The sequence below is a fragment of the Quercus suber genome, unplaced genomic scaffold (genome assembly GCF_002906115.3).
Source record: "Quercus suber isolate HL8 unplaced genomic scaffold, Cork oak 2.0 scaffold_110, whole genome shotgun sequence".
NCBI classification, from domain to species: Eukaryota; Viridiplantae; Streptophyta; class Magnoliopsida; order Fagales; family Fagaceae; genus Quercus; species Quercus suber.
Genome location: NW_027069575.1, coordinates 818,612 through 842,348, shown reverse-complemented (window position 1 = coordinate 842,348; position 23,737 = coordinate 818,612). Strand labels below are relative to the sequence as shown.

General features: G+C 32.1%; 2 protein-coding genes across 2 annotated transcripts; one reads left to right on the top strand and one right to left on the bottom strand.

The window, feature by feature from the left end:
• The first annotated feature begins 4,226 nt into the window (after positions 1 to 4,226).
• On the top strand, positions 4,227 to 18,698 carry LOC111991478 (uncharacterized). Its single transcript, XM_065775357.1, has 10 exons — positions 4,227 to 4,466; positions 5,175 to 5,486; positions 5,602 to 5,737; positions 9,608 to 9,744; positions 10,066 to 10,354; positions 14,542 to 14,708; positions 15,572 to 15,871; positions 15,967 to 16,010; positions 16,467 to 16,681; positions 17,029 to 18,698. Exons 1-10 carry the CDS (start codon positions 4,227 to 4,229, stop codon positions 18,189 to 18,191), a joined length of 3,003 nt encoding a protein of 1,000 aa, XP_065631429.1. The 3' UTR covers positions 18,192 to 18,698.
• A 935-nt stretch (positions 18,699 to 19,633) lies between these two features.
• Positions 19,634 to 22,607, bottom strand: LOC111991481 (glutaredoxin). The gene is made up of 4 exons (XM_024023249.2): positions 22,279 to 22,607; positions 21,076 to 21,164; positions 20,019 to 20,117; positions 19,634 to 19,879 (listed from the first exon to the last, which is right to left on the bottom strand). The coding sequence occupies exons 1-4, from the start codon at positions 22,377 to 22,379 to the stop codon at positions 19,794 to 19,796; spliced, it is 375 nt and encodes a 124-aa protein (XP_023879017.1). The 5' UTR covers positions 22,380 to 22,607; the 3' UTR covers positions 19,634 to 19,793.
• Between the last annotated feature and the right edge of the window lie 1,130 nt (positions 22,608 to 23,737).

The following is a 23,737-nucleotide window of genomic DNA, read 5'->3' as shown; positions in this document are numbered from 1 at the left end:
ACACAATAAAGTAACAATGTATTAATTTGTCTTGCTTTTTATGCCCTTTCAACAATTGTGAAAACTCCAAGCAGTATTTTAGAAGATAGTTCATTTTTCGACGTGTTGTTATATAATGGATTTGGATTGTAATTTATAAGTTGTTCAAGATATTAAACATAGTCAATTAGTTTTTCACTGTCTTAAGTTAATAAAAATCTTGCATTTACTTTTTTTATTTTTAAACCTTAGTTCAAATACCCAAAAAAAGAAGAAGAAGAAGAAGAACACGCCACTATTAAAAAAATTATCAAGCGCAACGCACAAGTTTGTAACTAGTTTCCGTAAAACTAGACAAATTATAAGAAATTTTGCTTTTTCACTTAAATAAATAAGGATGGCTACTTCCAATCAAACCATAAATTGCATGTATTATATTGTAGTGTTCAAATCATCAAAATATATATAATCAAAGACCTCATGTTGAAGAGTATGAGGTTGTCCCATGTGGCACATTCCTTGAAATTTTCTTTATTTAGTTTTTTACCTCAACAAAGTTTGCATTTATATTAAAGTATTAGTTCATTGAATTAGCCAATAAAGTAAATGCATTAGGCATTTTCCCGGGGGGGAGGGGGACGTTAAATCCAGTACCAGACCGATGATAATATTATCTATTGTTGTGCATTAATTATTTATATTAAATGAATTTATATAATTATTTTTATAAACTCTATATAGAAAATCATTTTTAGTTGGAATAATAATAAAAATTTAGAATATGACATTCTTACTCATGTTTAGTTGCTTTGACAACAATTATCTCAAAAGCCATAAAAAATTAATATTTGTGAATTCATTAAAATTAATCTTAATCCTTTAAATTTTTTAACTCCTTTGTGTGTGTGAGTGTGCACGTGCACGTGTATATGTGTGTGTGGAACAAACACTTACCGATGATAATATTATCTATTGTTGTGCATTAATTATTTATATTAAATGAATTTATATAATTATTTTTATAAACTCTATATAGAAAATCATTTTTAGTTGGAATAATAATAAAAATTTAGAATATGACATTCTTACTCATGTTTAGTTGCTTTGACAACAATTATCTCAAAAGCCATAAAAAATTAATATTTGTGAATTCATTAAAATTAATCTTAATCCTTTAAATTTTTTAACTCCTTTGTGTGTGTGAGTGTGCACGTGCACGTGTATATGTGTGTGTGGAACAAACACTGTAATATGTATTCTATGTAATTAGAAATATTACTAATAAATATTTTTATTTTGTTATATTAATTATTTTAAGCACAATGAAATTTTACTAAGATTTATATAAAAATAAAAAATAAAAAAACAATTGGTTTTTTTTATGTGAGAAACAATTGATTTGAAATATGGCATTTTTACTCAAATTTAGTTGTTTTTGCAACAATTGAAACCATGTCCAACAAAAAGGGGGGAAATTTTAGTAACACACGATCAAGAATGTTAAAAAAAAAAATTTAAAAATTGAAAGATATATGTATTTTTTAGTAGACATGAAACATGCTTATCTATATTCGCTACTATATCACGCTATTTTCAATTCATAAACATGTATATATATATATATATAGTATGATGAAATCACTATACTATTTTTAGTGTATTTCTATTTTGTCTATAAATAAAATAACTAAAGATTACAATTTTTTACAATGAAATTTATTGAATATCTTTTTTTATACATCGATAGTTGGGAATGGAGATTTGAATGCTGAATATTTTTTTTGGAAATTGAGGTGTCAATCAGTTAAGTTATAAGATTTTTAGTAAAACTTATTGAAATATTGGAGAATACTTGTTTGTTTTTAGACCCTTTAAAACACAATTGGATTAAACTAGTTAACAAGCCAAGTTATTACTTAGTCCAAATTCCATATCATGCATAGTAGCGGAAAAATAAATAACACAATGATATTATGACCTAGGAAAACCAAACCGGTAAAATACCTGTGGAGGATTTAACTTAGCTATCCTCAAGATAAACTTGAATCCACTATAGAAAAAATCGAAGTTTGTACAATAGAACTTAGACCACTAACATTCTATTGTTACCCACCAGTAGAAAACTTACTGACACGACCACGTGCAAGCTCTGAGACCACGAACTCCTTCTTTCTTGGATTCTCCAGCAAGTACAAGCACTCCCGCTTGTGTATCTTTAAGCTCTTACGGCAGCAACTGAATGATCATCAAGTTCTTGAAGAAATCTCCTTCTTGATAATCCCAAACTTGTGTGAAGGCAAGCATCTATCAAATCTCACAAGAGATTCACACAAACAGCAATATGAGCAACCTCTAAAACGTGGCTAGGGTTTGTCTTATATACCTAGGGCAAAACATAAAACCCTAAATGTTTTAATGAGCTAGGACTGAGTTGGAATTCTGCCCAAAAAAAAACATTATGTCCGATATTCGATCGATCGAGTCTAAACTTCGATCGATCGAGTTAGGAAGAAAGTCACTAATACTTCTGCAGCCACTCAATTCCAACTTTACATACAACACACACACTTTGAGTAAGTCTAAACAAGACTAACAACTGTTTTGATCATGGTTTGCTAACATTACACATTAGAATTCTAAATACATTAATTCCTAAGTCTTTAGAACCTAACAATACTAATAATTAATTGCACTGCATATCGAGCAACAACTCAACTAATTTAATAGAATCGTTAAAATAAGAAGTATGGTTCTATAACTGAAAAGAGAGACCCCTTGTCCACATAAAGTAAGCTAGAACCAAGTTGCAGGTCTTCAATTGATCAATACAATATATGAGAACTAAGGCCATATCCAAAGTCCATCCAAGATGAGCTATGAAACAAAGCTAAAGCGTACAATGTTTTCCTAATTAATGCCTTTTATACAAGCATGCAATTTGTACAGCAAAGTATGAGTATATTAATTTTTCATCGAGAAAATATACCTTTTTTTTTTTTTTTGAGAATGAACAGCTCAAGGGCAACACATTTATAATCCAAGTAGGATACAAGGAATTTAAGCTATGAAAAATTGAACCAAAGCCAAGGCATGCTTTGTATTTATTTTCTTTGGAAACTAAAAAAGCGGCTAATTCAATAAGGAAAAGTCTAGGACCACATAATTTTTCACAACTTCTTGCCACAACTGTAATGTAGCAGAGTGTGATTGGTAAAGAAAAAATTATAGGTCTATGTTTAAGTGATAGTTAACCACTCACAATCTGCCATATTAGAGTCGTGAGAAAAAAGTTGTAGAATAATTTGTGATCCTAAAACTACTCATTCAATAATGTTGAAACAAAATGATAATAGTTATGAATTTTAAACTAATAGACACCTCATGAGTTGCAGATTATGGGTAAGGGGAAGAAGAACCAAAAAAGAGTGAAGAACAAAAAATAAAATGAATTTCTTAAATGTTAAAGGAATTATAAGAAAATTAAATGAAAAAAATAAATAGAAGAAAAAATATTTTAAAGCTGATGTGGCTTATTTTTCCATTTAAGCAATGATATGACTACTAAAATTTAAACAAGTCAACATCTCATTTAATTTTTTAATATTAAGTGTGTTATTTGTGTAATTCGTTTGTTACCTGAGTATTTTTTGTTAGTAAATTAAATGAGTACCAAATTAACCACAGATTGAAAGTATTGTAAACTAAATTAACCGTTATTAAAATTTAGGAACAAAATTGATTATAGCACCAAAAAATAATGGCCTTCATTATTATTATTATTTTGAGAGAGATTCAGAGAACCTAAAAACTTTTATTTCTCACATGATTTATCTAATTTTAAATTCATGTGAGCCCCAAACATATTTGAAAACAGCTGGCCGCTAATGTTAATCTTATCTTATTTGCTGTGTACTTATTTCCCTATAAAAAGGAAAACATGCTCCTGTCTCCTGACTTAGTCTCATGTCTCATGTCTGACCTTACTTTTCATTTTATAGTACTAACAAATCCTTGTCGTTGCTCTGTCTGGAAAGCCTTTAACTTGCACTGTTGGTCTAATGTGCACTACATCTTTAATGGAACCTTCATCATCTACTAAACAGTCCAAACTCATTGTATAATCTCTTTTCTTCTCCACTAATCTCATTTTCAATACTGGTTCCGTACTGCACTCATCGTTCAAAAATTGTTTTCACAAACCCCACAAATGTGTTTCTTTTGGTTATAAATTGTTGGCCTTTATTTACATGTCTCAGACTTCAATTAAGGTTTACTCTGAAATGGGCTTGTTCAAGCTTCCATTGGTGGTTTTACTTTTCTCGGTTTTTTCTCTTTTGAGTTTCATAGTACTCTGTGATGACTCAGAGCTCACTGTGAAGTTCTTGAAGACTCCCCATGCATTCTCAAATCTCAACTCAACCGTATTCGTCTTTGAAGTTCATGTGGGTGGGAATGGTTCTTGCACCAATTGTAATATCACTTGCAAGGTACGTTAAGGTCTAGTAATACTTTGAGCTTGTTTTACTTGGCTTTTGTTTTGGGTGCTCTACTCTCTCTCTCTCTCTCATGAGTTTATATGTTTCGTGGTTCTTAAGTTAATGTAAGGGAGTTGGTTGATTTAGAAGAGTAATTAGCACGTCTTTACATTCTGTAAGGATGTAATGAGCTTGAATTTTCAGACTAATCAAGAAAACTATTTGGAATTCTGTTTCACATGTACATATTTTTGTATTTTGCTATAGTCGATAAGATTATTATAATGAACAATTACAGCTCATATACTTGCTATTTGATCATATTCTTCCTGGTGTCAAGCTAAATGATTGGAATTTTTTTTTTCTTAGTGTGTGTGTGTGTTTTGCTTTCCAACTCAACGGTAAGTAGGCCTGTCCAGACCCATCCGAGAACCGGCCCACCCGGAGGACCCGACCGGCGACCGATCCGAAACCGGCCGACCCGATCAAGTCCCCGGTCGGAGGCGGGTCATTTGTTCCAAAAACCGACTCCAGTGGGTCGGTCTCAGTTTTCCTCCCCCAAAACCTGAAAAATCCGATCCGACCGATGTTTAAGAATTTCCAGCCAAAATTTCCAATCTCCGGCGAATATTTCCATATTCCGGCGAGTTTTTCCCAGATTCTGGCGATATTTTCCAGATTCCGGCCTCAAATTTCTAGATTCCGACTTCAAATTTTCAGATTCTGGCAACAAATTTTCATATTTCAGCGACTTATCAAGTAGATCTAGCGATATTTTGTCCAAATCTAGTAAAACTCATCGAATCAAGTGAGATTTCTTCCAGATTTGGCGAAATCTCACTGACTTTTCGCCGTTTTCTCGCCAAAATCTCAGATCTTGACTCCGACCGACCCGCCCGAAACCAATTGGATGTCTTATCCGCCCGACCCGATCAGTTTCTCGGTCAGCGGCGGGTTGATGCAGACTCCACCCGATCAGGTTGGGTTGGCCGACGGGTTGAGCACAAACCCGACCCGTGGATAGCCCTAACAGTAAGTGGGAAGTGAAGAAGCTGCATCATGGTTTGACTAATCGGGAAAACTTTGGAATTTCACCATTTGGCTGCTTGTTCCACAAAATAATAGGTTGATAAACTTCTTGTTGCAGCTGGACGATGGCATTGCTTCGAATTGTGAAAGTAGGACGGTTTCATATGCAGGCTTGCAGGATGGAAATCATACATTTGAGGTTTGCACCAACAGGTCTCAAGGAGTTGGCTGTGGTTGCTATAACTGGACTATTGGTTAAGAACCCTCCTTTTATTCTTTTTCTAACTGTTATTACATTTTCTTCAATTACCATTCAACTTAAAATAACACCTTGCTTGAAAGTCTTCAACAGTTATGTTTACTAACCACAGATTCAGTGAAATATATAAATATTATTTAATAGGGTGTAATATACAGAAGCAGTTTTAGGATATATTTTTAAGAGAGCCAATAAAAAGATGCATTTTGGGTAAAAAATGAATTTTGCAGTCTACGTGATTTCTTTATTACAAAGTGCTATATTTACAAAATTTTCATAAGAATTTTCTAACAATTTTAGATGATAAGTTGTTATTAGTTCTAATTTATGGAATGTTTGGTAACGTTGTTTAAATACCACAATACGTATTTCCACAATACTTTTTCATTCACTCGTATTTTCGCAAAACTTAAACAATGTTACTAGAAATCTCTTACCAAATGGACCCTTAAACTCACTACTAAAATTACATTTTCTTTTCTTTTTTTCTTCAATAACAACCAGTAACAATCTATTACTTAAAATTTATAGTGAAAGTATTATGAATATAGCGTTTCTCATATAAGATAAACTATAAGTTTAATGCATATTGTTTATTAATACGATTTTTTTTTTATAATGGTTTATTAATATGATGAAGATACTAATTATTGTTCCTAAGATTAAATCTTGGAAATCATCTATTGTTTTTAAATACAATAAACGTATGAATTATTGTTGTTAAGTAAACTCCAAGTGAGATCTAAATACAATAAACTTTTATGTATTAGTTTATTTCAAAATTTTTAAGATCTATATGTTTTTTTTTTTTTAATTTAAGAAGAATAAATTTATACTTTTGTTGTTAGGCTTATTGTTCCCCCCATATTTTAGGTAACTTTTGTTTGATATTGAGTTTTTTTTTTTTTTTTTTTTGGCCAGCTCAAGGGGTTCATTTGAACCCCCTGAACTGTTCCTAGAGCCGCCCATGGTAATATATAAAAAGTAACAATTATTTTAAGTATTATCTATTTTTTAAAAAGATTTCTACAAATATATCATACTATTATTTTTTGTATGTTGATTAATATTTTTATAAAGTGAACCATGTTCTTCAAACTTCTGTTGTAGTGTGTTATATTTGCCTAATATACAACTAAACTTTATAAGTTTCAAATTTATCATTCAAATTTATCATCTCTTAAGGAATAAGGAGATTATCATGATAATAAAAATCCATTACAAAATTACAATGTTATCTTAACCAAAATTAAAGTGAAACCAAAGGAATAAAAAATTTATAAAAAAAAAAAGGATAGAATTTAACAGTTGGAAGGTATATTCAAATTCATAGCCATGTAGGTTGTGTTTTAATATAAACTCAAGTTCCTATTTCCAAAAAAAAAACTAAATATTAACCCAAACCAAAATTCAACCAAAGCTATAAAAAGGAGAGGAAAGACTTTGTGATAAGAAATTAAAAAATGAGAAAAAACTCATTAAGGAATAAGGAAATTATCGTAATAATAAAAACTCATTACAAAATTACAATATTATCTTAACCAAAATTAAAATGAAACCAAAGGTATAAAATAAAATAAAAATAAAAAATAAAAAAGGATAGAATTTGTAACAATTGGTAGGTATATTCAAACTCATAGCCATGTAGATTATGTTTTAATATAAAATCAAGTAACTATTTCCAAAAAAAAAAGGAAAAAACTTAGATATTAATCCAAACCAAAATTCAACTAAAGCTATAAAAGGGAAAGGGAAGACTTTGTGATGAGAAATTAGAAAATGACAAACTTTAGCTACAAAATTTGTTGTAATCTAAAGGTTACAACCTTACTCAATAAAATAAAGATTACTACATATTTTGAAAATCTAACCGTTGAATTGCATGTTATTTACGCTCTTAATATATATATCAAATTTTGTGTTAATCAGATATTATTTCCTATATGATCTATATTTTATGCATAATTTCAAACTATAAAAACTTACAATTTAAACAACTAGTAACTTACCCGTGCAATAGCACGGATAATATTGTAATGTCTTATGCAAAATAATTTTGAAGAATGATGTATCTGTTTTATAGCATAATTGTTATATAATTTTATTAGTGACGAGTTCATCATAAAAGGAAACAATTATAAATTGCACACACATATCTATTATAATTATTCAATTGAAGTAGTGTGAAACAAAATAAATAAAAAACAACTTTGGAGGAATATTATAAAATAAAAGTTGATATAGATTGTATCTTTCTTTTTCTCCTTAATTCTAAAACAAAATAAATATCCTAAGCACCCATTGTCAATCACATTATTTACAAAACCTACAAATCCACAAAGTTCGACTTTAACATCAAAATCGTAATTGCCGTTGTCACTCAATATAAAATGCAAGCTTCCCTTTCTTGGTTGTAAACAACTCATACAAGTTAGGATTAGATGAAATAGCAATGCTAGAGTTAGGTAAATGTCAACGAAAGATTGAAGGTAAATGAAGTCATTTTTCTGTGTGTATTTAACATAGGATGACATGAAGAGCAATGGTGGGTATATATAAATGGGTGGAAGTGCAAGAGGTGAAAATGGTGAATTAAAATGCAAAAAGTTTTGTGTATGTATGAAGGATGAAAGTCTTGAAATATTGAACTAAATGATACAAAGAATATATATTTTTTAATTAGAAAACTCTTGAAACATTGAATCAAATAAAACAAAAGGTCAATATTTAATTTGTTTTTATTTCTGATGTAGCACTTAAGAATATTTCAATTCTCTTTGCATAAAATGCACCATTTGGCAAAATCTCAAGCTTTTCCACATGTGATCTCTGCTTATATATATATATATATATATTGATGGTATAACTATTGATCTTTAATTTTCTATAAATTTTGTAAGTATAGAGTATACAAGAAGAAGATGTAATCTAATGATTGATTTGTCAAAACTCACCTCCAATAAAAAGATATTGAGTAAGGTTATAGCCTAAGGCTACATCCAATTTTGTAACTAAAATTTGTCCATTAAAAAAATACAATACCAAAACACATATATTTAAATTAAAAAAAAAAAAAAAAACATCAACCTTAATCAAAATTATAAGAAAGAACATAAATCTACCAAAAGAAAGTAAGAGAGAGAGAGAGAGAGAGGGTACTCACAATTTTTTTGTGGGAAAAATATGAATTGAATGAGAGAAATGATATCAAATTTATACGAAATAAAATAGGAAAAAGAAGAATCAAAATATAAAATAAGAGAAAAATATGAAGAAATTGAAACGATAAAGTAAAGAGTGTTGAGGAGATAAAGAGGCAAAGAGGGAGGGGAAAGGTTGAAGGAAATGTAACAATAAATGTGGACTAATAGGGAAAAAAGAGTTTTTTTTTTTTTTTTTCTTCTTCTTCTTCCTTTTAAAATAGGGAGAATAAAAGTACTTAAAAAAAAAAAAAAAAAAGCGGATGATGTGGCTTAACAAGATTTTAGCAATAATATATGCTAAGCTTCAGTTTTTAGATATATATATAAATATAGGTGAGGAAATGTTTTGCCTCCCATGAGCTTATATTATGTTCTTTAGTACCCAATTTCTAAAGTGTACATTTTTCTGAAAATGGGCTCTACAAAACCCATCTACTCAATTTTCAAATTTCTATGAAATGCATGAATTTTACCTTACTATTCTAATTCTTGAAGACTTAAACACACCCCCACATTGAAGGTTAGTTTGACACTTTATCAAGCCTACTAAAACCAAACCGAGTCTATGATGTTAGCAATCTAGTTTAGATTTTCTGGCAATCAAGTTGACTTATATTTTGTCTGTACACTTAGCCAATTCATATTATACCTTAATTTTGCAGATACAGTCCCACCAACGGCATATATCACAACCTTAACACCTTTCACAGATGCTCTGAATGTTTCTATAAATATATCTTTCAGTGAACTCTGTACTGGTGGAGGAGGCTTTGTATGTTCATCTGTGAAATCCTGCAATGTGAGTAGAAGGCTAACAAACACGTAAAAAAGCCTCTAAATTGATTTTATGTTCTCTCTTTGGTTCTTGCAGTACTATAGTGTTTTAGAATTGGGGTTTTCTAGTTGATTTGTTCTCAACCTTTCCATTATTGAAGTATGGCTTTAGTTGAAACACTGACAAATGTCTTAAAATTCCTCATATGGAACTGTCCACCATGTTAATTGAGTAGATGTGTAAATTGAATTCCATAATCTTGGTTCTTTGACTAGTCATGCTGTCTAGACTGAATAATAAACTGAATTCTAACATTTTCATTATTTTTGTATAAACTCTTTACAGCTTTTGGTCTACGGTGATGGCCAAGTTATACCATCCTCGCTCAACATTCTACAACCAAACCTCCTATATTCTGTCCTTGTGGGTCTATCACCGACAACTCAGTATCGGCGAGTAATTTTGAAAATGGAGGAGAATTTTTGTACTGATAGTGCTGGGAACAAACTTACAAGAAATGCGAATTCTACTTTATATGTGAATCCCTCATATGCAAATTCTACTTTATATGTGAATTCCTCATATGCGAATTCTACTTTATATGTGGATTCCTCATATGCGAATTCTACTTTCCGTGAGTCTTGTTTTTATTTCAATAGGATTTTATTTTTTCAATAGAAAATATGTATCATTATTTTCAGGAAGAGTTATAGGTGACATGCCCTTTCATAGCAATTCTTGTTTTTATCTGACTAATGCCTTGAGCTTTACTTATTGGCAATTTGTATCTTATTTAATTTTAAATTGAATAATCTGGACTTCTTATGTAATTGTCCTTGTCTAATTCGATTGATTGGTTGATTGTTGTTATTGTTGTCAATGTGTTCTTACATGCTCTGTTCATTAATTCTACAGATAGACGCAGTATCGGCTTAACTACTCACGTTCCCAAAAGGCAACTTCAACTTAACGGTGAAATTATAGTGGTGCGAGCAACTAATGATTGTACTAAATTAAAGATTTGTTTAACCTTTGCAGTGGTTGTTCTCAACAAAACTGAAGTAATTAAAAATTCTCTCAAACCGAAAATTTTATATTCTCTCGAAATGAGTCAGGGCACACTTCTTCCTCTGAATGTCAGTGACATAACTCCAGAGATTGGTAGATTTGAATTTAAGGTCAGATGGTTTTCACATTCTTATTTTATTTTTTCAGCCATGAGAATAGAAGTTGGTTAACAGGTTAGGAGCCTATTTATTTGTCCTATGAATTTGGAATGGCTCATTTATATTTTGTATAATATGTAATGCACAACATCATCTTTGTATTGGGAAAATAAATCATCTTCAAAAAAAATTTCTTGGTTTCACATCTTAAACTTTCCCTTAATATAAAACTAGTCGCAGACCCATGCGATGCGTGGAAAGAGATAATTTTATTTTAGTTATGATATAATATATAATTTGTCTTATAAATTTTGTGGTGTGGGGCCCGTGGGCCTGATAGCCTCAGCCCATCTTGTAGTAGGCCCAAGGCCCACGCCAAGGAAGGATGACCATCCGAGGCTAATTTAGGGAGAGACTCTTTTTTGGATCCACGCCGAGGACCTCTTCGTCCTCGGCATACTAAGGATAATTTTGGGTGGGGACAAGCCCAGAGCAAGCTGTCACCTCCACACTTAATGCATTCACCTAACCCCTCTGGCCGCATTAATGGGGATGTAACCCCTTAGCAGGGCGACGTTGATCAGGGTGAACCACTTGAATGCTGATAAGGCCTCTGATGGGACGAACGGTCATAAGGAAGGCAAATGGATGATCAACAAATGGAAGAACAAGATAGGACAATGAAGACTATATAAGAGGAGCGAGTAAAGTAAGAGAAGAAAAAGGTTCCTCGGCCACGGGCCAAGAAGCATCCCCCAGTTGTAAATTGGTCTTAGTATCTTTCAATAAAAAATGAGCTCATGCCTGGTGAAGGCCGGCGAGCACCTAAACCTTCGATCCACTCTCTACAAATTCATTGTTCTGGGTTCGTTGGGCCTTGGGAACCCATATTTTTTGGGTTACAAAAACGGACTCTACATGTGGAAAATAATTTTTTCTCTCAAAAATTAAACAATTTCTAAAATTATTTTTCATTTATCTATCTTAAAAAATATATCATCATTTTATTATTTGGATTTATTTGATTAATATTATTCATTTTCTAGGCGGTCCATATCTTGATAAATTATATTATCATGCGTTATATTTTCCTAATTTGTTTTTCCTGTACAACTAAACTGTTTGAGTTTCAAATATATTATTCAAAATTTTCATCCTCTTAAAAAGAGATTATTATATTTATAATTTTTCTTATTGTAGGAGTAGCTTCAAACTATTGATTGAGTTTTGTTTACTAATATGAACACATGAGATTGGAACTACATATTTTTAGACATTCCTAAGAAACTATACCATATTATAAATTTAATATTTAAAATAATATGTAGGAAAAAAGTAGACTTTATGTCTAAAATTGAACACTTCATCTATCGAAATAAAAGAAAATAATCTATATAAAAACATAAAGAGAATATGATTAAAATTATTTTTTGACTACATACACTTTTATTTATAAGATTTATTTGCCTTTAACTGGATCTTCATATTGCATGCTCCTATTGAGCTTTCTCATCCTTCACATCATTGGCCACATTATTATTATTATTTTTATTATTTATTTTTTAATTTTAATTTTTTGACAATATTAAATATAAAAATATATTAGCTTTACAAATTCATCTTAAGCAGTTTTAACTTTACACATTCATTTACTTTAATTTTGATGTTATAACTAAATAATAAATCAATAAAAAGTTAAAATTAAAATATTATCTATACATATCCATCTTGTGCGGTTTAATTTTAATAGTTAATAGACACATTCAAATACATAGCCAACATCGTATTTTGATATAAAGTCAAAATCCCACTTCCAAAATAACTAAATATTATGTAAAAAAAAAAAATCAAACAAAATCAAACAAAAGCTAAAAAAGGGAGAGAGAAGACTTGTGACAGAAAACTTAAAAAATCAAACACAGTGCCAAATCATATTAACCCAAAATAGTATTATATACAAAAATACAATGATTCATCAAAAAAGAATAAATAATATAAATATATATAAATAGAGAGAGAGAGAGAGAGAGAGAGAGAGAGAAGCATCAAAATAAAAAATATATATNTAATATATATTTAAAATATATTATATATTTAATATATTTTTTTAAAACCAGGGCACTTATATATATATTTATATATATATATATATATATATATTATATTTAAAACCTTACATCAGTAAATAAATGAGAAAATCAAGGGCTAAAAAGTTTCATCTAGAGCTTAGATTTGGACTAAAATTTAGCTGATAACAAGAGAAAAGAGTAAGAATACATACAGTGCCTTACTTGTAGAACATTGGAAGGCAGATTTTTGTTCCAGTAACATCCCCAGTTACGTTTTCGGGAACATTGACAGATACAATATCTTGGTCTGCTTTTATCCTACAGTATATATGCCCTTACTATATTCTTGAAAGCTGAAAATGTTAATGATTATTATTGGAAAGGAACAAAAATGAAAATATGTTGAAGAGTAAATATGCCATATTAACTGAAATATTATTTCCACGAGAACCCAAATGGAGTGTAAAAAAGTCATCGTCCATGGTTTCTCATTTGTGTCTGGGTGCATATTTATGTGATGTCTTGTTCATGTAAGGGTTGACATGCATAGATACAAACACGAAGATAACCAAAAATGACTAGCCTGTGTAAATGCCCTCCTGTGATTTATTTTAGAAGAGTTGAAGCCAAATACAAGCTCTGAGAAGTTTATCAACATAGGGATGTTGCGTTCTCTGTCCAAATATGGGGTGGTGTACGAACATTACAGCAAGCCTCGGAGATTCGGAAGGTAGCGTAACCAGCGTTACATCAGGCCTCAGAGAATCTGAAGGTCACATTTATATCTATCAGGAGAAAACACCTTACAAATAGGCATTTAAATATAAAGCTTTCCTAATTGCATATAATCCTTTTTTATATGCCTAATTGCAAATATATAACTGTATTATAACTGAAGAGTTTCTATATTCAAAGATTTGAGTAACAGAATATTGAATTAGAATTTTGATTCCACAAACAGATGATTTATTTTCTCTTTATAACGCCTGTAAACTATTGTCAATCATACCATATAGGAAAGTAACTGGTTTAACCGGGGAAACTGGAGTCCCATTTTTGCTTATTATAGAGTTTGGATCGAGGCTTACTATGACTACAGCCATGTCAGATATACATGCAGCAACCTGAAAGGAGAGAGTGAAAATGAGCAAGAATGAAAAGGTCCTAGAGATAAAAATAGCAATAAATGTTCTCACACACACATTAATGTACAGTCTGTGTTTCACATGCGATAGCCATATTTGTTAAGGATGTCTACATTTAAAACATGAAACTGGTTGTGTGTACAGATGATGTACAATAATGACTGTGATAATTAATACCCTTTTGCATCTATATATATCTAAAAGAAAACGTAGCATTTATTGTTACTATGTTCTCGTTAAACTACGTCAGCAGTCACATCATCTACTATTTCCCATTTCTCTCCACTACTTCCGACCATAACTTCCCTTTTACATTTTCATTTCTCTACTACTCTTAACCTTAATGTCACTTTTCATCTATCTCTTTTTTTTTTTTTTTTTTACATTCTTATCCTCATTTTATTACTTTATATATTTATTTATATATTTATATATATACAGATTCTGTGCCGAAAATACCTCGTGTGATTCATGGGCTTGTAATTACTTCAATTGTGGTGATATCTATTCCTGCTGGGCTGGTTAAGGTTTCAATAGCAAGCCTTCACTCCATTGGGGAATTTGCAAGTCCATTTTCTTCTTTATCTCATCCGGGGAGTAATCTTTTTGTATGATATCTAACTCAGTTGAACAGTTATTTCATTAATTGATTATTTAGTTACACCATGATAATAATCTACGCAGGGGCTTTTACACCGTGTTAGAAACACAACAGTAAAAAAAATTGACTTTTATTTTATAATCGTAAATTGACATTAATTCTGTAGCTGGAAGTTATAAAAAGGTACAGAGTATCTTACGACTCTTTGAAGTTGAAACAAATTTTTTTAAATGACATTATTGAAAAACAATCATGACCCCAACTCTTTGAAGTCGATGTGCACGTTTAACTTTCTTGGGACACCTTGAATAAGAACACCACACATCATATTTGATCTCTTCATTCTAAAGTATATTTATAGTCGATATACAATTTAATTTGCTTATTTTTTCTGTGGCATATCCAGAATTTTCCAAGGTTTGAACCAGAAGTTAATCAAACTGTACCTAACAGGTCGTTGCACTGTGATTATATGTAGCCTCTTAGCAATCAAGTAGTACAATTAGAAAAACTGTGGAACAAATTAACCCTTTTCCTCTTCCTATAGAAATAATACACTCCTAGAATAATTTTCCTTGATTTTTATACATATAATTTAATATATAACTGGACTCTCTAAATATTTTGGTTGGTTTTGAGCCTTTTGACCATGTGGTCTGACTTGTTGAACCAATGGCCCTGCTGTAGCCCGTGGAGTCTATTGGTACTTCTTCCAAAAATGGAAAACTAGGATTGACCTCTTTAGAATGGGATTTTGTGGGCTGGGGTTTTATTCTATTATTGGCAGAAAGAGTAGAACTTATCAAACCTTATGAACTGCATCATTCTTGTAGAACTAACTAGCATTTTTTCCTTCTCTCTTTCATACAGAGAATTGCATGCCATCTTCAGGTTTTTGCATTATCTAGATGGTTGGCAGTGAGACTGCCAATGGAGTATTATGAATTTGCAAGGGGTTTGCAATGGAGCATTCCCTACTTTAGTCTTCCATGGGAAACTGGGCACACTCCCTATACTGTCACAACGAGCTCGAGTCTCCCTACCAACAAACATTCCTACATGTCTAAAATTCATTATTCAGGAATCTTTCTGGGTGAGCAGCTGAAACCAAAGAGTTTGAATAGGGCCGGGTTACCTCTGGCTGCAATGGAATACGAATCATTCACTGAGGTCTGAAACCTCTACTTTTTCTGTCACGCTTGTTTTTGACTTCTTTAATCTTATAATGAGTCAATTTTTTGATAGCATGCATTATACACCTGCAGAGACCAAATGCTGAAATTGCTTTAGATCCACATATTTTAAACGGGTAAGTTACAATTTCTATTTATTACATAAACTTGCATATTGATAAATTATCAATTGTCCTAAAAGTTTAAACTGTTAAGAATTGGTGAGTTTAATCACTTTACCATAATTCTAACACATATGGATTTTAGAGACAAAACAAATGGAGAAAATATTCAACAAAATTTTATTTTATTTTATTTTTGGGCTTGAAAAATATTTAATATAATGCAGAAAAACTAATGAAAGTGATAAAGGAATATTTCATCCAAAAAAAAAAATTTTAACTTTTCAATTTAATTTAAATATTTGCTAGTTAGCTAAATGTAGAATTTTCTATAGGTTCAACGAAAAATTGAAGCTATTCATGCTTTGAATTTTAGCAAATTATTGATCAAACCAAAAGGAAAAACTTGATACCGAGTTCCCTATTATTCATTTCCGTTTAATATCTAATACGAGATTTTGTCTCATGTAGGTGGAGGGATTTTTGTCGAAACATGTTCTGGTTAGCTATAATTGGTGGTAGTTTCATACAGCTGCATGCTTTACTCCTTGTCATCCTAAAATTGAGGAAGCGAAATTCTGAAATGCAAAAGGGTTATGGAGTACTCACATTCCCAAGATTTGAAATATTCCTTGTAAATCTTGCACTACCTTGTATTTGTGAGGCCTCGGCCTCTCTAATTAGAGGTAACTTAGACAGTTTGTTTCCTTCCCCACAAATGAATCCTTATCTATGCATTTATCATGCAAAATTAAAGTTTGGAAAGATAATTATGTTGCAATGAAGCTGATGTTTCACACTGTTTGGACATTAACTCAATTCACTTCTCTGTGCATGACAACCATCAAGGCATAGTTATCTAACTGCATCATATCAGAATTATACGAATGTGTATCTAAAACCAAGATTCATAATTTTTTGCACATTTACATGCTCTTTGTCATTGTTTTAATGCTAAGAACTTCAAGCACAGAACTATGTGGCTTATGCTTGAACAATGTGGCTTAATCATCTCTCACTTTTGTGAATTAAGGAAGAACGGCATTGGGGATTGCTGTTGGCGTTTTGCTTCTGGGTGCTGTGTCTTTTCTACTGCTGGCCTTGCTCTTGTTCCTCTCTATAGGTATTACATTTGAAAAGCTACTTCAATACAAGGAAGTTCATCAAGAGGGCCGAGGTTTTCACTGGTATCAAGAAATAGTCCGAGTATTTTTGGTTTCTGGTAAGAGAGGCCAGTGGACATGGAAAAAGCAGCAGAATTCTAATTACTTAACCATCTTAGGGCCTCTATTTGAAGATTTTAGAGGCCCTCAAATGTCCAATCTCTCACAAATTTCTGGGGGCAGTTCCCATACACGAGGTGCAGATCACAAAACTGAAGATGAAGCACCTTTTATCCAAAAGCTGTTTGGAAAATTCAGAATATACTACACATTGCTTGAGTCCGTTATCCCAAAGTTGTGTGGAAAACTCAGAATATACTACACATTGCTTGAGTCCGTGAGACGTGTTTTGCTAGGGGTTATGGCTGGTGCCTATATGGAGAACTCGTCTTCTAAGATTCCCTCCATAATCTTCTTATGCATCACTTGTTTTCAGCTCGTCTTCCTTGTTCTCCAGAAGCCATTTATTAAGAAAAACATTCAGTTGGTTGAGATCATGTCAATTTCCAGTGAAGCATGTATTTCTGTTATTTGTTTTGTTCTCTCAGAGACGGAATTGCCAGCCAAGGATGGGACTATAGTTGGAGTGCTCATGCTTATGGTTTTCCTAATGGGATTTTTACCGCAGATGATGAATGAATTGTGTGCTTTGTATAAACAGATAAAGCTGCTGGACACTGCTGAGAACCGTTTCTTAACCGGTTTGAAGATAGTTTCATTTGGATTAGCCCTGCTTTTCATCTCACAGGAGTTTCTATTAAGCGGCTGGTTCCCCCATTTAAAGGATAATATTGCGGACTCCAACTCTCAACCAACCTCTGCTGCAGAAAAAGATACAGTTACCCCACATTTAAAGGATAATATTGCAAGCTCCAACTCTCAACCAACCTCTGTTGCAGAAAAAGATACAGTTACCCCACGTTTAAATGATAATATTGTAGACTCCAACTCTCAACCAACCTCTGTTGTAGAAAAAGATACGGCCACATCTACCTCTACCTCTGATCAAATCAAATCTCCACATCAGGATTGAACTCAAATTCATCTCGTGGATAAAGATAACTTCAGGTTATGTGAATCTCTTGTTATACAGGGCTTTTATCAAACTGATTGTATAGAAAGAGCTCTCAAGATAGTTTAGAGAGAGCGAATAGTTTTCTGCAAAATAATCTGAACCATACATAAGTTAATGGGGATGAAGAGACTAGTCCTTCAGCTGAAAGTAACATAGGAACTCTGGGAGTAGGAACAATAACAAGAACTCTTGAAGTAGGAACTCGGGAACAATGGTTCCAGAAAAATCATGGTTACACCAACACCACTCTTTGATTTATTAGGTGCTATCTTTAGTTGCTTAGTTGTTATTTGTTAGGAGGATAGACTTGTACCCTTTTATCCTTGGCATTGTTTTAGCTTATCATTTGTTTTAGTTCAACTGAACTTTATCTCATTGTTGAGTTAGGTTTTCAAGCATGCAAAGCATCTGTAAAACCTATGAACAATAATAATAGATTATTATCAGAATGTTTATGAGAAAAATCAAGCTTATGAAATTTCTTTGACGTTTACTTGCCATCCATATTTTTCTCGTCACCATAGCCCCACTGTCAAAAAAAGGTGCAGCTCGCGGCCTATGGGTTGTAACAAAGGCTAGCTTTAGTAAAAGATGAAAGGGGGCTCCAAATGATCCATCAACCAGTCATGCAAGATGGAGTGGGTTCAGGGGCATGCACTAAAGGTAGTGGAAGCCCTGCTTTAAATACTATTCTGATTACAAGTGAAAACAAAGCGGAATGTACGATGATATAGGAGCCATTTTTGCATTCAAGGTGAAATCAGAACACATCATTTGCATTACTGGTTTCATTGCAGTTTCTTTATCCATTCCAACAGCGGATGCAGTGCTGGCTCCACTACTTTTTGAGAAGTAATGAGAAATGAGTGATTGCTTAGAACTGTGGAGATGGGGCTGTAACCCTTTTTTATTTTAAGCTGTGACCCATTTGTTGGGCTCATAGGAGTAAAATTTTGCCTCTTTTGAATAGCCATGAAAGTTAGAATTATCAAAAATTATTTTAAGCAAAAGTTGGAACTTGTTTGTGTTTAGTTGTAGGTGCACATGTGCAAGAATGAAATGTTTTAGTTGTAAGACTGCAAACATGTATGATCTAGGGAAATCGAGTTTGCTTCAAATTAGATCTAAAAGCTTTATTTTTGACCTGATAAACAAGTAAACTAGAGTAAAAACAAATTTATGGATAGGCCAATTGTAGTTTGATTATCATTCTTGTTTTCTCCGAGTGACAAAAGTTGTGTAAATTCACACTCCCTTCAGTGTTTTGTATTCACTAGTTTTGAAGACTTCAGTAGTTTCCCTTGGTGTAGTCACTAGCTTCCCTTTGTTAGCACTGAATCTAATCTAATATTTGCTTACATGTCAGCACACCAACCATACTCATCAAGAGACATGGAGCCTGATCAACCATATTTCATTCCTTTACCACATACTAACATTTAGCCATTTAGGCGTCCAGGTTTATTGTTATTACAAAACAAACATGTAAGTGATCTATTGTCCTTACTTGTAGTTTCTTCTCTTCACATTGTTCACAGAAACATCTGGTATCTACATTATTCACAGCTGGGCAGAGTTATTGGCAATGGCACCAGCTTCAGTGAGAAGGGGAACAAGCTGACCTGCCTGGTACTTCTCCATAATAGCTGCAATAACAGGAAACAAAATACAGAAAAGGGTAATTATTCAGTCTATATATTGTTTTTTTTTAGGGCTTGATAACAAAGAGTCTAGGCATTTGATTGTCATTAAAACTGAAAAGAAGCAAAGAAACAGGTGGCTTACTATCACAACCACCAATGTGTTTTCCCCCAATAAACACATTGGGCACAGTCCTCTGACCAGTCCACTCTGCTAGAGCAGATTGAATGTCACTTCCATCACCTTCAAAAAGAAATACATCAAAAACGTAAGTTCCTCAAAAATATGGTACAGTGTATAACTATTAATAAGTATCTCATTGTTATGAAAATATAGAGGCGGACAGGCCATTTGAGCTAGTCGCCCTTATAACGAGGTGGAGGGGGTTCAAACCATAGCGATCTTTCAAGAGTTTTGTAGTTCAATTAATACTTCTTGATATTTTTAATGAAGATGTCTAGAGTATTAATCCCCCATTCTTCAACATTGAATTAAATATAATAATAAAAAATCTCCCTTTCTCAACATTGAATTATCTGTAAAAAAAACATGGGGGTGCAGGTGGTACCCATTCACACGCGCAGAGTAGCTCAATATGGATATTAAAATTGATCACGCAGTTAAGAATAAGATGGATGTGAGCATATGATAGTAATTGAACAATGCTTAATCTTCAGAACATTCTGATTAGTGTCAAGTATTTGTAATCTCATTTTGCTATTAGAGAATGAGCTTTGAAGAACTCAACATGTTTGCAAATGATTGCATAAATATCACACGACTAAGAATCTATATAGTGTAACTTACAACTCTATTTTAACAACCACAGCTGCTATAATGTATTCCATTAAATGAAACATGTATGATAATTGTTAAATAAAATTCTTAAGTCTAAAACTCTCATATCAATTTGAACTCAAAATCTCACAACGGTCTTTTAAAAACAAAGCATCTGTAAATCCAAAGATGGCAACAGAAGCAGTTATCCGAATTTCCTCACATAGTGCATTGTAAGATAGCAAGGAAACACATAGAAAGGACATTTCATAACAAGCATTGTAAGATAGCAAGGTAACACATGGAAAGGACATTTCATAACAAAGGCAGTAATGGACTAATTAAGCATCAACCAGGACATGTTATTACTATAGCTACAGCCTACAGAGATAGAGAAATTACAGGAGTAATATGAAACACTTACGTTCCTCATCCAGCTCAATAATCTTGTAACTTGCTCCTAGCTGTGTGAACAGCTGCTTGACCCTCTTGCAATAGCCACAGTAAGTTTTACTGCGATTTTATGAATACCAAACCCAATTAGTACATAGCTACAGAGGATAACAGAATCTGAAGATAACTAAAACCAAACCCTCATATTATGAAGGCAGTGACAATATATATAAAAATAAAAAACAAACAATGAAGACAGTGACAAACATTTACAGCCATTGTATAAACAAAAACTGGTGTGAATGTGAAAAAAATCAAAAGTAGACACCCCAACAAATCAAACTATAATTAGCTTTCCAAGACTTGACCCTCTTGCAATAGCCACAGTAAGTTTCACTGCGATTTTATGAATACCAAACCCAATTAGTACATAGCTACAGAGGATAACAGAATCTGAAGATAACTAAAACCAAACCCTCATATTATGAAGGCAGTGACAATATATATAAAAATAAAAAACAAACAATGAAGACAGTGACAAACATTTACAGCCATTGTATAAACAAAAACTGGTGTGAATGTGAAAAAAATCAAAAGTAGACACCCCAACAAATCAAACTATAATTAGCTTTCCAAGACTTGACCCTCTTGCAATAGCCACAGTAAGTTTTACTGCGATTTTATGAATACCAAACCCAATTAGTACATAGCTACAGAGGATAACAGAATCTGAAGATAACTAAAACCAAACCCTCATATTATGAAGGCAGTGAAATATATATAAAAATAAAAAATAAACAATGAAGACAGTGACCAACATTTACAGTTATTGCATAAACAAAAACTGGTGTGAGTGTGAAAAAAATCAAAAGTAGACACCCAACAAATCAAACTATAATTAGCTTTCCAAGACTTGACCCCTTGTTCACAATACTCAAAAGTCTTTTGAATATGACTATATCATTTATAATATGACCACAACTTTTGTGCCGCATGAACCCACTTTCTCTAACAATATAAGCATATTCTTACATGGAAATTCTCGTTCTAAACATTAAAAATTTAGAAAAAAAAAAATTGAAAATACCCATCATCCAGTTCCAAAAATATATATATATATATATTCCGAATTGCTAAGAGCACAAACTTTATTAGGTATTGAAGAATATATATATTTAGTTAAATAAAGTGTGCATATTTTGATGGAGAGAGGTATAAAAGAAAACACAAAAACCTGAAGACAACAACAGGATTGGAAGACACAATCTCCTTAGCCTTGTTCAACGCCATTTCTAGCTCTTCTTTGCTTATTTTTGAGCTGAAAACCGATCCCATATCTCTTTATTTGTATGAGAGAGAAAGAGGTTAGAGAGAACAGGTGTTGGAAGCTTCTTTGGTGTGGTTTTTCGGTGGCAAAGCTACAAGAACCACAGGTGTTAAACTCTGAAACTGTTTGCTGGCAATGAAATGAAGGCCGATTTTTTCTGGATAGCTAGCTAAGCTGGTCAACCACATACGGTAAAAGAGAGACAGAGAAGTTTGGTCTCTTTAATTATTGCGTCGAATTCTTTTCTTCTATTTCTTCTTTTTTTTTTTTTTTTTTAATAGATTCTATTTCTTCTTTTCTAGAACTATTCTATTACCACCTTTGCGTTGTTTATACGAAACGTATTTACTAATTTTGTTAAGGATAAGGATTGCCCTGTCGCCTTATTAGATACATTTTTGGTAGCAACCTGAAAAAGTTGGGCTAGAAAACCTAATCTACTGCGGCGACAATTTTTTTTTTTTTTTTTAACACAAACAAAGATGTCCAGACATTTTTTGAGTATACGGCTACATTTCTTTTAATAATGTAATCACGTTATATTGAGATTTAGTCTCCATTTGAAATGCACTTATTAATCAATTTATTACTTAGTTTTTCTACTATTGTGAGTTTCAACTTCTATATGAGCCACCTATTTATTTTATATAACTTGGCTTATTTTCGGACTATTTGTAAGTTTCATCTCACATGAGTCACCTACGTATCAACAAAAAGACTGCAATCTAGGAAATTTGTAGCTAACAATGGGGTAAGTTCAACATTATTTGTTCTTCTTTATATAAAAAGAAAATACGTGTTAAATATCGTTTTCATCTCTTATCACTGGAATATTCAGTGCAACCAAATGTGAGAATTATTTTTTGGGTCGCAATCAAACAAACAAGGGAAGGTGAAATCATTTTTGACCAAAAAAAAAAAAAAAGAGCAAAAAACAAAACAAAAATGTACACCAAAACAAATAATCTTATATACCAATGCTCCTATGAAGACAATACCAAAGAAAATGGTGAAAATCAAGAAGATCTCATCCCATTTCATTCATATGATAGCATCCAACTTGTAACCTCCCTTAAAAAAAACAAATTTTAAAATAAAAACAAAAATAAAAACAAAAATTACACCAAAACAACTAATCTTGGATACCAATGTTCCAATTAAGACAATACCAAAGAAAGTGGGTCAAATCAAGAAGATGGATTTGGATATATCCATTTTCTCCAAAACTTTTTCCCATGAGTTTCGAAATTGGAACACTTATTTACCCTTTTAAACTCCGTGACCCACTACAAAAATTGTGTAGTACAACCTTATCATGTTTTTTAAGGTGAGTTAAACATTCATAAATACCCAATGATACTAACAA

Coding starts and splice junctions, on each gene's coding strand:
- LOC111991478 (XM_065775357.1), top strand. CDS start 4,227: ATGTCTCAGACTTCAATTAAGGTTTACTCTGAAATGGGCTTGTTCAAG. Junction 9,745..10,065: donor CATCTGTGAAATCCTGCAAT/GTGAGTAGAAGG, acceptor AACTCTTTACAG/CTTTTGGTCTACGGTGATGG. Junction 16,011..16,466: donor GATCCACATATTTTAAACGG/GTAAGTTACAAT, acceptor TGTCTCATGTAG/GTGGAGGGATTTTTGTCGAA.
- LOC111991481 (XM_024023249.2), bottom strand. CDS start 22,379: ATGGGATCGGTTTTCAGCTCAAAAATAAGCAAAGAAGAGCTAGAAATG. Junction 20,118..21,075: donor TATTGAGCTGGATGAGGAAC/GTAAGTGTTTCA, acceptor TTCTTTTTGAAG/GTGATGGAAGTGACATTCAA. Junction 19,880..20,018: donor ACACATTGGTGGTTGTGATA/GTAAGCCACCTG, acceptor CTGTTATTGCAG/CTATTATGGAGAAGTACCAG.